This window comes from the organism of the source record quoted next, unplaced genomic scaffold (assembly GCF_019419815.1).
Source record: "Pyrus x bretschneideri cultivar Hongxiangsu unplaced genomic scaffold, Pyrus_bretschneideri_v1 Contig23, whole genome shotgun sequence".
NCBI lineage: Eukaryota > Viridiplantae > Streptophyta > Magnoliopsida > Rosales > Rosaceae > Pyrus > Pyrus x bretschneideri.
In genome coordinates this window covers 4,460,859-4,478,418 of record NW_025999535.1, presented here as the reverse complement: position 1 = coordinate 4,478,418, position 17,560 = coordinate 4,460,859, and the positions used below count along the sequence as shown (strand labels likewise).

At 37.7% G+C, this 17,560-nt stretch overlaps 2 protein-coding genes across 3 annotated transcripts; both read right to left on the bottom strand.

Annotated features, from left to right (window-relative positions):
* Positions 1 to 5,318: 5,318 nt before the first annotated feature.
* On the bottom strand, positions 5,319 to 8,721 carry LOC103931518 (protein SUPPRESSOR OF GENE SILENCING 3). Of its 2 annotated transcripts, none has more exons than XM_048585703.1 (6): positions 8,505 to 8,721; positions 7,218 to 8,231; positions 6,792 to 7,086; positions 6,360 to 6,604; positions 5,955 to 6,112; positions 5,319 to 5,824 (listed from the first exon to the last, which is right to left on the bottom strand). In XM_048585703.1, exons 2-6 carry the CDS (start codon positions 8,214 to 8,216, stop codon positions 5,605 to 5,607), a joined length of 1,917 nt encoding a protein of 638 aa, XP_048441660.1. In that variant the 5' UTR covers positions 8,217 to 8,231; positions 8,505 to 8,721; the 3' UTR covers positions 5,319 to 5,604. The 2 variants fall into 2 exon arrangements, with proteins under 2 accessions (XP_048441660.1, XP_048441661.1); XM_048585704.1 differs by having other exon boundaries at positions 7,218 to 8,217.
* A 3,234-nt stretch (positions 8,722 to 11,955) lies between these two features.
* On the bottom strand, positions 11,956 to 14,391 carry LOC103931520 (L-type lectin-domain containing receptor kinase IX.1-like). The gene has a single exon (XM_009341031.3). It carries the CDS (start codon positions 14,263 to 14,265, stop codon positions 12,160 to 12,162), a length of 2,106 nt encoding a protein of 701 aa, XP_009339306.2. The 5' UTR covers positions 14,266 to 14,391; the 3' UTR covers positions 11,956 to 12,159.
* Between the last annotated feature and the right edge of the window lie 3,169 nt (positions 14,392 to 17,560).

Sequence of the window (17,560 nt, the reverse complement as noted above, 5' to 3'; positions counted from 1 at the left end):
GCTCACTGTGACTTGAAATGGTATTAAGAAAAGCAGCATGAGATGGAGTCACCTTTTGATACGACACGCAATTGGAGATTGGATACCTCGGTTTATATGTGACAAAATCTTGAAGTCTTGTGGGAGGTTGTCTATCACGCCGAGGGTTGCGTTGAGGTACTGGGAGAGTTGTCTCATCCTCGTTTAAATTATCAGCCACACTTTGAAGATTTTCTTGGTTGCCGCTGTTATCATCATCCACAGAACCATCAGGATGAGTGCCTTCATTGTTGACTTCAGTGAGTGGTGTAGGAGATTCATCATTGTTGTCATGGTTAGAACCTCTTTCGTTTAAAACATCTGGAGTGCTGATTTCATCTGGAGTGCTGATTCTAGGTAGAGGAAGCAGATCAAAGATACACTCCCCCTGACCTGTGGCTTCAAGTGACTTGCTGAAAAAAGGGTTAGCTTCATGGAATCGAACATCTTTGGATACAATGATTTTTCTCAGTTGGGGATCATAGCACTTATATCCTTTTTGTGTTGATGAATAACCAAGAAAAATGCATTTGAGAGCTCTAGGGTCCAATTTATCTCGATGGTGTGACTGAACATGAACAAAACAGACACAACCAAAGGTTCTAAGATGTGAGAGGTCAATTTTTCTTCCTTTCATGACTTCAAGGGGAGATTTAAACCCCAAGACTCGGCTAGGAAGTCTATTGATGATGTACACAGCCGCCATGGCTCCTTGGGACCAAAATCTCTTTGGTACATTCATGTGTAACATTAATGCTCTTGTTTTTTCCAGTATGTCACGATTTTTCCTTTTGGCTACACCATTTTGTTGAGGTGTGCCAACACAGCTTGTTTGATGCATGATACCATGATTGCTCAAATATTGTGACATGAGATGGGACGTGTATTCGGTGCCATTGTCAGATCTTAAAGTTTGAATTTGAGAAGAAAAATGGTTCTTAACAAGGTTGTGAAAATCCTTAAATACTTCCATCACTTCACTCTTAGACTTTAAAAGGTACAACCAAGTGGCTCTAGAGAAATCATCAACAAAGATCACATAATACTTATAACCATCAAAAGATTCAAACGTTGGTCCCCATACATCTAAGTGAACTAGTTCGAAAACTTTACTAGTCCTAGATAAGGATGGGTTAAAAGGCAATCTAGTGTCCTTAGACAAATGACAGGTTTCACACGAAATTAAATCATTCCCTAAATTTGGAAACAAAGATGACAAAACAGGTTGAGAAGGATGAGCTAGACGTTGATGCCACAATTGACTATCTTGGGATGGATTTGACTTGGCTTGAAATCCCCTGGGACTGCTCTTTGATATGTAATAGAGACCATCTAGATAAAACCCTTCACCAATCATCTTCTTGGTGAGACAATCCTGAAAAATGACATTGTGAGGAGAGAAGATGGCTAAACAATTCAAGGTATTGGTGATTTTTCCCACAGATAGAAGTTGAAATGGAAAAGAAGGAACATATAAGGCTACTGACTCAATTTTGTCCGACATTAAGTGGATATTTCCCTTGCCTAAAACCTTGGAACTCTCACCATTGGCAGTTGAGACTTGAGAAGGTTGCGAAAATTTTTCAAACTTTTGAAACTTAGAAACATGATTGGTTATATGATCTGTGGCACCCGAATCAACAATCCAAAAATCATGCAACATATTTACATTAAGAGCAATTTTGAAAGCAGTCATGATACCTTGCATGTCATCTCGGGACATGTGTTGTGTGTCTATCAGAAAACCAGCGAACTTGCCTAGCAAAGCTGTTGAGTTTCCATCTTCAAAAACGACCGTTTGATCACTCTTAACCTCTTCTTTCTTGCTTTGAAGATATGCTGCAAACTCATTTATGAGTGCAGCCGGATTCGCTGTGAAGCTCTTGAGTGCGTCAGACCCATGTGAGGTTGAGGTAGATGCATTGTTGGCTCTGTGTGGTGCACGGTTCAGTCTTTATGAGCCCTTGTTATCCTTCATGAACTCTGGCTTTAATTCTGGATGTAAAATCCAGCATGTCTCCTTAACATGGCCAGTATAGTTGCAATGTTGGCACTTCAAGTGTGGATTCTTCACTTTGTATTTTCTTTCGTTGGTTAGGTAAGACCTTGCTTCAGTTACATTGGTCTTTGTGCCAATGTTCATGACTTTCCTTCGTACTTCTTCACATTGGATTGTTGCACATACACTGGTGAAGGAAGGTAGTTCGGGGTTCATGAGTATGTGGCTTCGTAGGTCTTCATATCCTGAATCGAGGCTTGACAAGAGTTGGAATATCTTGTCTTCTTCTGCCCTTTTCAGTAGCACGGACGCTTCAGTTGTATGAGGCCGATACATTTCCAACTCATTCCACATGCTCTTCATGCTGCCAAGAAGTTGAACAAATGGCTTTCCTTCTTGTTGCAGGTTGGAAATGTCCTTCTTTAGTTGAAACACACGTGCAGCATTGTTTTGACTGCCATACATCTCCTTGACTGTCTCCCATAGCTCGAATGATGATTCAGAATAACTGAATATTTCAGCTAGTTTACGCTCCATGGAATTTAGGAGCCATGACATAACTAGCTGATCCTTGCAAAGCCAGTTTTCATATGTTGGTGAGGAAGCATCAGGAACTTCGATGCTTCCATTTATGAACCCTAGCTTGGACCTTCCACCTAGAGCAAGGCTCACTGCTCTCGACCAAGGTAAGTAATTAAACTCATTTAACAAGACTGAGCTTAACCTTTGATTTGGATTGACATCCACCTCAGACATATTTCCGGAAGAAAGAACCGGTGAACTTTCAGCATCTGACCTAAGAGGATTGTCTTCAGCCATCTTGAGGATTGATCACGTTCGGATGAAGCAGAAGCAGGTTATTTTTCCTGCTCTGATACCATGTTGATTTTCAAGGAATGAATTGTATCTCATTCATTCATTCGTCTCTAGTTACAAGAACAACAAAACATATATAGAGGAACCTATAGAAAACTAAGAGGAAAGCTACGGAAACAATGGAGAGTTAACCCCTCCATGACATCTCCACCTAACTTAAACCACTAATTAATTCTTACAATGATGATGAGGTCTCCACTCTACCTAACTAAACATCATCAAGGCTTGCATTATGCCTAAAGTAGATATTAAACTAAGATGCACTAAAGCATCACTTAAGTTTTAGCCGAAAGTTTGAATAATGCATTAGCTAGCTTTCCATTATTCTATTCTTCCATGATACTCCATGATGCTTCCAACTCTTAGGAACCCTACTTCCAACCCTACTTCAAATAAACAACCATCCAATAATTTTTAATAATATGAATGCTTGTACAGATTAAACTGTTATCATCTTTAAATACAGCAGAAATTGTCTAGTTTAATTTTTTTTTTCAGCAGCCCCTTTGTTTACCAATTCAAATCAAAATACTTTTACTTGAAAATGAGCACTAGTCTTGCTCCAATGTCATTGGTCATTTTCAAAAGTTTCTAGTGCAAGTTTTCTTTTGCTGAAATGTCATTGGTCATTTTCAAATGTTTCTACTGCCTTTATGCATAATTAACATTAAGTACAAGAGGGGTACTATTCAAACACTTTTTTTACTTTTCACACAAGATTTTTATTTTCGGCAGTCGGATTGAACGAATATGAAAAGATCAATGGAAAAAATTAATTAGGATGTGTGAAAGATAAAAACAAAGTATACAAATAACACCACCACTATTTTATGTCATATTTTTATTTTTTTCGAAAACTCGACGGTAGGAAGTAAACTTTATTATTTGGAAAATTCAGCCACTCCGGCATAAAACCTAACCTTAACCACACTAAACAAACAATATTTTGTACCACGAAATGGTTTTTAGCCTGTTTTTAGTAATTCTTATCAATTTAACCAAAAGTTCATGCAAAAGTTCTAAAATACCGTTGCATACATATGTTTTTTACGAATAGGTATTGCCATTTGTCAATCAACTCAATTGCCTTTCTTGACTCGATTCGATTCAACCTTTTCCTACTCCGCCGAAGAGCTTCGTCGAGTCTATGCCGTTCAAAGAGCTGGAACTGGAGGTCATTCAAATCAGTTCAAAGCAGTGATTTGCGTGAAGAATCATTTCAAGAGGAGCCACTGCCAAAAAATGTACTTGTCCAACCGGTGCAACAAGACTAGCTTCTCGGTGGTGGCGGATTTGAAGAGCCACTTGAAGCAATGCAGCAAGGTGGTGGGAGTAAGGTTGTGACAGCTACGGAGCAGGAGGAGCAAGAGAAGCAAGAGGGCATGGGCATGATTGTGAATGGGGGTATATTAATACTTTTATATCAATTTTTTGTTATAATTATCATAAATTTATAATGGTGGTTATAATTCTATATGAGACTTAAGTTTTAGTTATTTTTTTTAAATTTTGCGAGAGAAAAAAGAAGGCAGGTTTCGTATTCCTAGACGTACTTGGCCTTCCTAATTATATTTTGAATAAGCTGGTTTGGGTTCAAGTTGGAACTTTTATTTTGTATGGTATAAATTTGGAAGAAAATAATCAAAGTAAAACAAAACCGTCAAGTTTCCAACAAGAAACATTGCACACTCTTTTCACCTACCAACAACTCATTGCTAAATTTGACTTACTTTTATTAATTTGTATTAGATATATATATATAAGAATTAGGGCCACCGAGATGGGGGCCTCAGGCGAACGCCTACCCTTAGAACCAGCCCTGAGTATAATAATAGGGTTTAAATATTGAACGACTGCCATATTGCATGCATGCATTTAACACGTTCATAACTTTGACCGTGAGATGCATCTAACTACCAAGAAATTGACGACAGAATTTTAATGTTGAAATCGGCTCGCCCCATAAGCAGGTGGAATGAGTTGCATCCACATCGACAATCCTTGTCTGTGTCGTACACGTTCAACCCCGAAACGACTCCGTAGATGAAAATAACACACGAGTCTAATTTTTCATTAACATAAACTAAAAGTGTGACAAATCAATCATCCATCCATATTATTAACTTACAAAATAATAACACCACATAACAGTGTCCCTTGTATCCAAAAGAAAAACCATCACATACAAATTATGTTCAGATTTCAAAAAAGAAGCATATATTTTTTTTGTAAAAACGATACGGCGGGTGAGAATTGGGTGAAGCAAGACAAATGGTTATGCTGCACAAATTTAATATCGAGCTCACCATTCATGGGAATACCACGAAACCATAATCCTAGTAGCGGAAAACAGCATTTTAAACCGAAGTGAGATACAAAATAGATTCTGCACAGCACAAGCAACACAACGCAACCGACAAAAGAATTTCTGTAAGTGAACAGCAATTTCACGCCATAACTGAACAAGGATAATATTCATCGACGACAATTTTCTGGCATGGCCAACTGATGCTAAGTAACTTCAGATCTCTAAAATAGCACCATTCAAAACGTTTGGTTCTATGTCTTTTCCTTCTAGGTATAACTCGTGGAATCTATGATTAAACAGACCACAAAAGAGAGAAAAATACCCTAAACTTTCGGTGACTTATAGCTGATGTGCCACTCTCTCTCCTCCAACTAAATGCACTGCAAACATCTAACCTTCAAAGTCAATTCGAAATTTCTTCAGGGAGATGCGGGGAATACTTCTCCATGAGCTGGGTTAATTTGGCATCAAAATCCTTCTCCAGTTCCACTTCTTCCTCCCAATGCCTCCGCTTCATTGCAGCTTTATCGTCATCATGAGCTTTCATCAGCATGTCCCGCTCTGCCACAAATTCTTCCATCTCTTTTTCTTGAGACTTGATGAAGTTCTCAATTTCCTCCGACCTACGGCCATAAGGAGTATGGAAGAAATATACATCAAACAAAAGCAGAAGCACCACATGGGTAAAAGTATTGAACCTCAACAGGGGGCCTAACTTTCTCTGGTCTACGCATATTCTTTATCACAAATTACCTGTATTTTTGTTCCTCGGCATTTGAAGGGTTGAGATATGAGTGCTTCACCTTGTCACGTTCCTCCTGCTGCAGCCTCTCAAAATTTTCTTCCTTTGCATCCCTTGATTCATGAATTATCTTGATCTGGTCTTTGAAAAATTGTTCTTGCAGATACATCTTTTCACACCAATAAGAGAAACAACCAAATAAATGAACAAGCCAATAAAACGAAACAAAAGAGCAAGTAAATAGACCAAATATTCGGAAGCCATAAGGAAAAACAAATACAAAAACAAAATACAAACGATGGTAAACCATGCAACATAGTGAAAATACCAACTTTAGATCAAGCCAAACCTTGATGCAAGTGTAAACAAGTTTCTACTATAATATTGGGGCATAATTATCTGACAGTGAAACTTACCTCTTCCTGGTTCTCTTTGTGCTGCAATTTGGTCCTCTGTCTTACGATGCGATTTTCCTCCGTCGTCTTCCTGAGCTTTTCACTCACTATACCAAGAGATTCCTCAAGAGCCTTTGCATGCCTCTGTTCCTTAGCAACCCTGTTCTTAAACCACATAAGCTGTTGGTTATCCTCACTCATTTGCCTGATTTGGTTCACGACCATCTCCTGGTACGATCTCATCTCAAATTTCAGCCTAGATTTACCTAATTAGTAATGGGAGCATGTAAGACATCCATATATAACATTTCCAGGGATCTTAATTGCAAAAAACAATTCAATGAATCAAAGTTAGCATGTGAACTTAAAATATTTGAGTGAAAACTCGCCACTTTGTACCCAAAATGACCATCACAAACAAACAGAGGGCAAGGGGAAGAGCGAGGGACACACCTTGAGAATGCTGGTTAAAAATGTCCAAGTCTTCTTTCACTGCCATGTACCCATAGAGCTGTCGCTTCCCACCAGACTGAAATAAGACACGACGACGGTCCCATGCATCTCGGTCAGTTCCTTGCTCTATAAAATGCTTGTGAAGACGCTCCGCCTCTAAATAACCCCTTGCAGAGGCCTCAAAGATCAAAATGCTCATCCCACGGTGTCCTTGTGGACCATATGAGTGTCGAGCTCTCGCAGCAGCATAAGGGCTGAAATAGTCAAGAAGCTCCTGATTTCCCATGCCAACCCACTGAAATTCAAAGCAACATAAAATGAGGACTGGAATGATACCAAGGCAGGGAAACCTTGGCTTTAGAAACAATCATGACAATGTAAACAGACCTATACTTGAGATACAAATTTGAAAAACATAATCAATACCTTGTCATTGTCATCCTGCTCAAGTTTAGTGTTCATGATGACAATCATAGGAGGCCAGACAATTTCATGATCCTTTTCCTCATCTTTTAAACCTTTCCATTTACCAAAAGCTTCACCAGCTGGTATAACTGTAGTTCCCTTCCTCCTCAACTCTTCATCCAAAAGCTCTGCAAGCTCTCTATGGAGCATTACCCTTTTTGATCCTTTTGTTTTGGCATGTGTCATCAGGGGCTGCAGGCCTCGGTACCAGTCAATGGAACCAGGACCCCCTTGACATGCAGGACAGTGCCACTGCCTAGCAGGATCATTAATCTCATCAACAGTTAAACTATCCAAAATCTCAAAGAATTTCTTGAACCATCTGCTATTTTTTCGAGTTTCATGGCTCTTTTCACTTGAATCCGAGTCAAACTCATCACTGAATAGCTCATCGTCGGTATCACACACAGCATCAGAGTTGTCATCATCATCATCAATGGCAGCGGCAGCAGCAGCCGCATCGCTGTCCTTGTCATCTTTTCTGTGGACATCTTCTGAACCCTTGGGTTGAGTAACACCAGCTCTAGATTGCCAGTTCCATCCGTGGTCCAGTGGAGGGGGAATCACATGTTGTGGGGCCACATAGCTGTTTTCAGAAACCCTGGCAGAAGACTGCTGCCTTACATTTCCTCTAGCTGCTGGTTTTCTCATATCAGAAGTTTGTGAAGGCCAGAAGTTGCCGGCACCCCTTCCTGACCCACCACTACTCCGCATACCTGGCTTCTGAGTATCAACCTGTGCCCGAGCCTTAGAATTAGAATTCTGAGGACCCCATTGTTTTGCAGCACTGCTTCCAGCTCTGTTCTTTGACTTCCTGGTAATTACCTCCCACTCTCCATCATCCTGGGCCGAGCCCAGGCTAACGTCTGCAACACCATGAGTCAACTGTTCAATCTTGGGGCTGCTGACTTCCAAGACATCTTTTCCCTTGAAATTTCCACCATTTCTTCTCGCACTCATCCTAGCAAACAATCCCTTTTTGGGAACATTGTTTTAAACAAAAAAAACGCGATGAAAATATTAAGCATGCGATGAAACATTGTTTTAAACATTAAGTACTGTAACATTAGGAAATATATGCTCCTAATTCCTAACCCTAACATTCGATTTAACACTAAAACCCCCAATTTCTAATTTAATTTTCCATATTGAATCTAATTACAATACCAAAATCTTCAGATTAAGGCATCAAAGCCTGATTCTGACCTTAGAAAGAAGAAAAATAAAGAATTAAGAAAAGATAGATACCTGGGTCAATCTGCAGCGTTTGTCTGTCGCACAAGCGGAAGTGGCTCCGTGCAGCTGCCTGCTGGCTGGATGCAGTCGGCGGTGTCTTTCTGGCTGTTGAGCGCTGCGCCGGGAGCTGACAGGGTGAGAGAAGTGAGAAGTGAGAAGCGGTGAAAACTAAAAACGTATAAGAAGAAAGGTTGACGTGAAGTCGCTGTGAACAGAAGGAGGCGTGCGCGAAAGAGACTACGCCAAGACTCTCTCTTTATTTTTATGGGATGGGCCTCTATTAATAAACCTACATTTTAATATTTTTTCAGCCCAAAACATATTTTTGGAGCTAGGATGGGCTGACGATTGGGTTTGAGTTAAAAAGGTTTTTTATTTTCCAAATGACTTTAAGAATGTGTATTCAAATGAAATTTTAAGACATTTTAATTATTTTAATAAATTTAGAATATACAATTAGGATTTTAAGTGATCTTTGAAATTCAAAAAGTTTTCAATCAGCCGCTTTTTTATTTTTCTTCAAAGAGGATCATATTATAAAACTCGAGTGAAAACACCACCAAGCAAGCTCAGAACAATAGAATGACGGACAAGCTCAAAGAATGGCCTCTGAAAAAACCTAACCTGGAAGAAACCATGTGGAAAAATTTCAGGGGAGGAAAAAGAGGCCGAGCAAGCCAACAAAACCTTTTTCGAGCTGATCCTTAACTGATCGAGGATCCATTTTTGTTGTGCAGAATGGCTGTTCATCCATATTCTGTAAATATATTTGATAATAACAGTAGTTCTGGTTTTTGTTCGACTCATCCGTGCCATTGGCATATATAAATACAGTAAGCACATAAAGCCACATCAAAAATTTAAAAGTTCATATGACAATTGCAAAAATAACATCTGCAGCAGATTCTGAATAAAATAACCTTCAATTTCACGGAAAAAATGGACAAAACTAACAGTCGGGGGGACATCTGCACCAGTTGAAAGTACAGAGGTGTTTGAACCAAATTAAAAGTTTGTATGACAATTGCAAGCTAGCAATCTTTGTGTATGTGTATGTGTGTACGACCTCGAAGAATAAAACACGATATATCAATAAAAAAAGGGGTGAATCAAGGTTCGAGAAAATTCTAGTTATCAGATGGGCTGAGAGAGGAGATTGTTTTGAAGGGTAAAGTATATGTCCGCTTGACTACGTGCCATTTCTCTTGTTTCATATTAATAAGATTTTCTCATATTGCTAAGGTGGGTTGCCTTGATGGATAGAGCGTTCCTCTTTAACCTATTATGTCCTAAGTTCAAATCTTCCCCTCCCTCGTAATTTAGATAAATTTAATGTAGATTTTCCTATCCTTTGTTACAACAACAACAATAAAGTCTTATTTCACTAAGTGTAACATGTTGTATGAATTTTAAAACGCTTGCTACTGCACTAAGTTTTGCCCCACGTTTTGTTAGTTCCAAGTACTTCATGTCTTTTCTTAGAATCTCTCTCCCATTCTTCGTAGGTTTTTCTTTACCCATTTTGCCATGAGTCTCTATTTCCTAATTATATTTTCTAACCAAAGCAATTGTAGGTTTTCATTTCATATGTCCAAACCACTTTAAAACAAAAACATGAATAGGAGAGGAGACCGCAATTTAGGGATAGCAACGATTCGGTTTGATGACGAAAACGCTATATTTATCTCCATAACCATAAAAATCAATCATATCCATAACCGCAAATTAACCATAACAGATTATCCATAACCATACCCACCGGATAACAGATTCTTTTTCGGCTAATGGTTATATCCATTTTCGTCAAACAAAAATATATTCGTTCAGTTGACGCATTATAAGTTAGGATATGTTAATTTCGTTGTTATACATTTGATGTGTAAAATGATTCAATGAACTGATTTTGTAGAGTATAAAAATTAAAGTATTGAATTTAAAACATTGATGATGTTGGCTGATTTGTAATATCTTCAGCACCATTGAATTTTCATTGATTTTAATTCAAAACTTTTGAATTTTCCCATAAAATGCAACTTTTGTATTCTCAAGGTAATGAATTCGATAAATAATGAATGTACACACATATGAATAATGGACACACACACACATATATATACAAACATACATATATATATATATATTATATAATACTATTATATTATATATTATTCAAGTCGGATACGAATCAGGGATCATTATAACCATATCCAAAACCATAACCAAATAATATTTACGGTTTTTCTCCATATTGAAAATATATCCAAGTTTTCATATCCAAATCCGTTCCATTCAAACAGTTATCGAGTTTAATAATTAAAATTATCATCCCTACCACAATATCTTGAAGATGACAAGTTTTGATATTTATTGCTTTGTTTTGTTTGTGTGGTTGACGGCAGTGCCGGATGCATACATGGGCCAGAGCAAGCTGTCGCGCCTACTCCATCACCCTCTTCTTCTCCCATTTAATTGCTCAGTTGAATTGATCTTTTCTTTCAACTTGGAGAAAGTCTGCAACTGGTTCGATTCAACGCAACAAAGAGGAGGTTGATGCAAGGACAACTATTAGTTTGAAGGCATCAACATTGCCGCTTTTAATTAGCAACTCAAACATTAATTTGAAAGCTTAATCCTTATTTGAGAGCTTCTTTCATCTTAAACAAAAATAATGATGCTAATGAAAAAGACTACAGTTGTTCCCTTTAATTAAGTTTACTTAACTAATACTAACTAATACTCCAAAACTTCTTTTAGTTACAAGAAGTTTAGGGTTTAATTGGATTCAACTTTGCACGCGAGTTTCAATGTTTGAACCTACCCCCTCCAGTATTGTTTGTACAAAAAAATATATTTAAGAGCTTCTACATCATATCCTATGAAGAATATTTCTGGATCGGCCATTGGTTGACGAGTGGCAGAGTCAGCATGGGATCATTGGTTATTCTTGACCCCAATAACTTTAAAAACTCTATGTATATTTGCTTGTATATTGTATTTGACCGCAACAAACAACTAAGGCAAACTAAATTACGACGTCCTCATCCTACTTCTATTTTCTTCTATCATATTTGTCTTTCTTTTCTCTCTTCTTGTATGAAATGTTTTAGTTGAAAAGCCTTGAAAGTCTTCAACATTACTCCACAGTATCCTTCACCATCGACAAGTCTGTACAAGTAATAGTAGTCGTCGACATATATTGAAATAAAATTTCAGCATATGTTGGCAAGAATTCGCAAGTGCCTACCAGGTGCTCGACGAAATGACCCAATGAAGCTTTTTGGTTGATATTATGACCCTATTATTTGAAAATTCTAACTACGCCACTGTTGATGGGGCCAAAGTTAACGAAAAGTCCGGGCAAATGCATTTTGGATAGAAAATTTGTACAATATGGAAGATGAATAAACTCATTGAAGTGCTTGAAACATGGAAATGGTTAGCAATTAGCATTCAGAATTCAGAATTGAAAGTTGGATTTTCTGCTAATCTTATTGTTCTATTTTTTTATTTATTTCAAAAATAGTCAGCTTGGACAATAGACTCGAGCTAGTCCGCTCTCTACTTCTTCTAGTTTATCTAGTTCCAGTGCATATACAATACAATTAAATACAAAAAACTAAAAAATATTTGTATATACGTAGAACAGGATTATTAATTAAAAATTATTTTATGTACTAAAGTGTGCTGATAAAGAAGAATTTGATGCAGAAGATTGGGTGAACTGTGAGGAGTTGGTGTTGTAACGATAGCCTGAAGAATCAGTTTCACCCCTTTCCAAATCTGTAGTATCAGCATACAAAATTGACAATGTTACCGGAGGTGAAGAGTAGCTAGCCACCGGCATCTTCGACGGGAGAATAGGTAATGGAACTTCAAATTTAAGCACTTGAATCGTTTGTTGTATCGAAGGCCTGATCGTGTAATCCGGATGAACACACCACAACCCAACAACCAACAAACACTCCATTTGTTTCTCATCAAACTCTCCACACAATTTAGGGTCAGCTGCTTCAATGACTTTCCCTTGTCCATAAAGCTCCCAAACCCACTCCGCCATATTCGTTTCACTACTTTCCGAATTGGGATCAATGGGTTTTCGCCCACAAGCCATCTCCAAAGCAACAACTCCAAAGCTGTAGACATCTGTTTCCTTGCTAGCCTTTCCTGTGGTAAGACATTCAGGAGCCATGTAGCCCATAGTTCCGGCCAGAACTGTTGTTTGTGATTGTTTTCCATGGTCAACAAGCCGAGCTAACCCGAAATCCCCAAGTTTTGCGTTTAAATTTGAGTCCAACATGATATTGCTGGATTTGATATCCCTGTGCAGCACACATTGTTCCCATTCTTCGTGTAGGTACAACAACCCGGATGCCAAGCCTTGAACAATTTTGTTTCTTGCCTCCCAAGCTAACAAGGATTTCCCTTTGAACAAATGGGAATCCAAGCTGCCGTTGAACATGAACTCATACACAAGTAAGAGTCCTCTTTTTTCATGGCACCAACCAATGAGTTGCACCAGATTCCGATCCCTTAGCCGGCTGATGATCCTTACTTCTGCTGCATACTCCTTCATCCCCTGTCTAGACCTGCTTGATATCCTCTTAACAGCAACGTACGCGTTCAAGTCTTTTATGAAGCCTCGATAAACTCCACCAAACCCTCCCTCTCCAAGCTTCTCTCTTTCATCAAAATTACTTGTTGATCTAGCCAATGTTCCGTACGAAAACTTCTTGGGGCCTGTTCCCTTTTGGAACTCCTCATCGATCCAGTCATTAACCATTCCATCTTTTGAACTAGCTTCCCTCTTCTTCCAAATCAAAAACCAAACCAAACCTAACCCACCAACCAACAAAGCAATCCCACCAGCACCCAAACCAACAATTAGTCCTACGTTGACCCCATTTCCTGACTTGGGATCAACAATGGGGCTCGGCTCAGGAACCACTGGCGTGTGCTTCGTTTCATTCTCTTCACGCAGTTGAAACGAATTAAAACTCCATGATTGGATCTTGTCCACAGCAGTCAGAGAACCTGTTGCGGCGGAGAACCCAACAACGACCCAACCCTGGAGGATTTCATTCAAATCAACCCTGCAATCCATATACTTCATCACTTGAACATCTTTCACATAACTTGTGAAAACAATACCAACATGCTTTGATGCAGAATCATAACTAATCCCAACACTATTGACTCGTCCGTTTGTAATACTACCATTCCATGATTCGGTCATCTTAGACTTCACAGAGTTGATGTCTACTCCGACATGATCTCCGGCAGGATCTTCCACAGATGGCACATTATTCCGGTAGATATCAAGCTCCACCGCCCAAAAAGGGTACTGAATTTTTGACACTTGGGGAGAAGTGTCCACGGGGAGTCCTAGACTGCCGCCTCTGCCTATTGTCTTGTTGAGTAAGGATCCATTGGGCGCCAAAAAGAAGGCGAGTCCGTCCGCATAGGGTGTCTTGCCTCTGGAATCGATGATAAATGTGAAGTTTGTTGTGAAATCGGCAAGCTTTCCCGTGACCTTGTCTCGGAGGAGGAAGGGTTGGCTGTAGGTGGCTCGACCGACACTTTGGTCCAGTACGTCGTCAACAGCGCTTTTGGTAAGTCGAAGATATTTGCCGTCGATGTAAGCATCTCCCTCGAGAGATAAGTTTTTTATGCCATTTGGAAAGGTGGAGAAGTTGAAAGATAATGGAAATACACAAAAAAATAATTGAAACGACAGAAGAAAAAGGAATTGGAGCAGCTTTGGTGAGACAACCATTTCTAACAAATTTTGTTTTTGGGTGAGCTTTGCGGATCAAATTGTGAACATCTAAGATAATTCTGAAAGTGCTTTAATCGGAACTATGTCTCTTGAGTGAAGATCAGTTCAATTTTTTAAAGTGCTTTAATCAGCAGTCCTTATTTTACCGATTCAAATGAAGATGATTCTGTTTGGAGGACGACTTGATCAGAGCCTATTGGAAATGAGGAATTGACGTTTTGGTTAAACTTGTTTTCTTGGTACATTTACTGTGTTGAAGCAATAACTTTGGAACCGTTACAGATCATTTCTATAAAAAAATTAATATATATGAGATTGTTTATTATTGAACTGTTTAAAAACAGATGGACGGATTAGGTAAAATAATTACCAACTATTTATCTATTTGCTACAATTGATTGACTAAACAACCTTAGTTTTAATTAATTTTTTTTTTTTTTTTGTAGAGATGAGCTTTACAAAATCATTTATTATATGAACAATTCTGAACATAAAGATAAAGTTATGTGATTAAACCACTAAGTTAATTAAGGAGAAGCAGCCAATCATTGTTCTTTCGAAAACCTCATGAAGTTAAAATTTTTATTATCACACATTTGATTAAGTTGAAAACAACATCAATGTTAATTAGTAGGATCCGTTAGACCGTGTTTGAATATTCAACGTACTGTCCCTACAAATTCATTTTCACCTTGTTTTCTCTCAATTAATTGTTGTCATCTTCAAATTAATTATAACAATGCGTACAGATTCAAGAGAGAGCTTGTTGACATGGTCTTGATTTTCATGTAAATTTATTGCGGTTTTTCTTTTGTGTTGTATTGATGGTAGTCTAGTACAACTGCTATGAAGAATAAGCGGGGGCGAGTCACAGTGGGGATCAAATTTGACATCTAAAACACCCGTATGACTGAATGATGCGTAGAATTAAAGTCATACTCTGAATTTAGATTCAGAAGTTTCTAATAAGCGTTAAATTTGAACAACTTATGTTTTATTTTTTACTGAAAATATGACTTTACCTCTTCAAATTCAATTTTTTCCATATAAAACCCGAAATAATTTGTTTACTCAAAAAGAACCCAGTGACTAGGATCCACCTAAGTGAATTCATTAATTACATATTACTTTACACATTTTACATTTTTTAGATGCCTAAAAATACCCCTATTGCATATTTGATGTCCACAATTAATTTTATGCAAATTGTAAGGAAAGAATTAATGATTTTGCAAAAAGAAAAATATGACATTAATGTTAAAAAATTCATTGCATATTAATATCAAATATGAGAATTGTTGGCTTAATTCTATGTATCTGGCATTATGAGTTCATATATATATATTTAAGGATCACTCTCCTGGGCGATGTGAGATGTCACAGGTCATGTCGTGTAACACCCATTAAAGTAAACGTGTAATATGACCTAACCCGAAATCAATCCGTTAATATTATCAGGTAATATGATCCAACCCGTTACCCATTAAAGAAATATATTTTAAACTAATAAATAATGAAAATGAAAAACATAATTTCATCCAAAAAGATGGAAAACACAATACTAAATTAGTATATGCATATCGCGCTTGTTAGATAAAAAACACTAGTACATTATTACAAAATACCAAATGTTCAAAGATTTACAAAATGAAGGGAGTTGTGTTTTATGATGGTTTGAATGGTTTTAAAAATTCAAACGACAATGTACTCATCTTCAAAGTGCAAAGGATGTGATCACGAGCGTTTGCATATTTCTTCACATTTTTCGCACTTGTAACTTAATTATTATAATTTTTTACTGTGTTTGGTATTTTTAAATTACTTGATAATTTTATTTTTAATGTGTTTTATAATTTTTTTTAATCACACTCTTTGCCTTTAGCATACTTTAAAAATATATAAATAAATAAAACTTGATTTTTTTAAAATTTATATAGAATAATAATACAATAATACATATTTAATATACAATATATACATATACACTATAGCTCTTGTACTTTATTGACATGCCTGACCATGATATTCACCAAACACCAGGATAGGTACGTGTTGGTCGACACCCGAAGGTGACGAAGCCATATTAGGATGCATGAGAACTAAGAACAATTAACCGACATAAATAAAACTTGTAAATTTAATTATGATGAATATGCATTTATGGACTGTGTTCAGAGCCTACAACTAATCCAAGACACTAAAAAAGAAACAATATAAAATTGAATGAACAAAAGGATGGGTCCTACACCAAGAGGACTCGAAGATTGCCAATGCAGAAGTGCCTTGACGCCGGGATTGTACACATAGATTCTAAGTCCTAAGACGGCGCAAAACAAAACATGAGCATACCAAGTTGATATATAAGTAATACGGAAAAAAGTTAATCTTTAATGTATTAACCCCTAAAGTTTTATGAAAGCTCAATAGTATAACATGTAGTAGGTTTTCTGAAAACCTTAGCATGCCATAAATCTTTGTAAAACATATATCATACATAGTGTGTTTAGTAGTGGTACATATATATAAGGCATATACTTATATATAATATTTCATTCGCCCAAAGGCATATAGAACACTTCTTCATTCATCCGAAGGTTCTACATCACGCGTCGTAGATTATTTGCCTGTAGGCAGTATCATTCGCCTATAGGCACTACATCTCCCGACCGAAGCCAATATAAGTATCTTCTGACCGACCAACCTACGCCCAGCCGAAGCCAATATAAATATCTCCCACCCGTAGGCACCAACCACACGCCCGGTTGTAGCCAATATAAATATATCTTTCTTGTAGGCACTCACACGCCTAGCCGTAACCAATATAAATATCTCCCACCCGTAGGTACATAAGTATCATACGCCCGTAAGCAGAACATACGTATAACCACTAAGTAAGAACACAAAGACATTAACTTAATGTTTCTAATATATATATATCTTAATTGGAGTTCAGTAGCTAAAACATCATATCGTAAAACCTATTCATAGTATATAGTCATCAATCAAATATACTACTGTTTGGGCCTGAAATAATATTGTTGGGCCGAGTATAGGGTTGTGCTCGGCCCAAAGCTGTGTCAAATGCTATGGGCTGCCTAATTGATTCCGGGCCATTTAGCAGAGTCGGTGGAGTCCTATCATAAGAAGGAGTAGTCCAGATAAATAAAGAGGGTCGAGGAAGTCCTGGTCCAACTAGGATTCTCGGCTAGCGATGAATAAAACCTCGAAGGGGGGTGAGTTCAAAGTCCTAATGAGAGTAGGGTTGTTCGAAGTAAAGTTGAAGCGGGGTAAG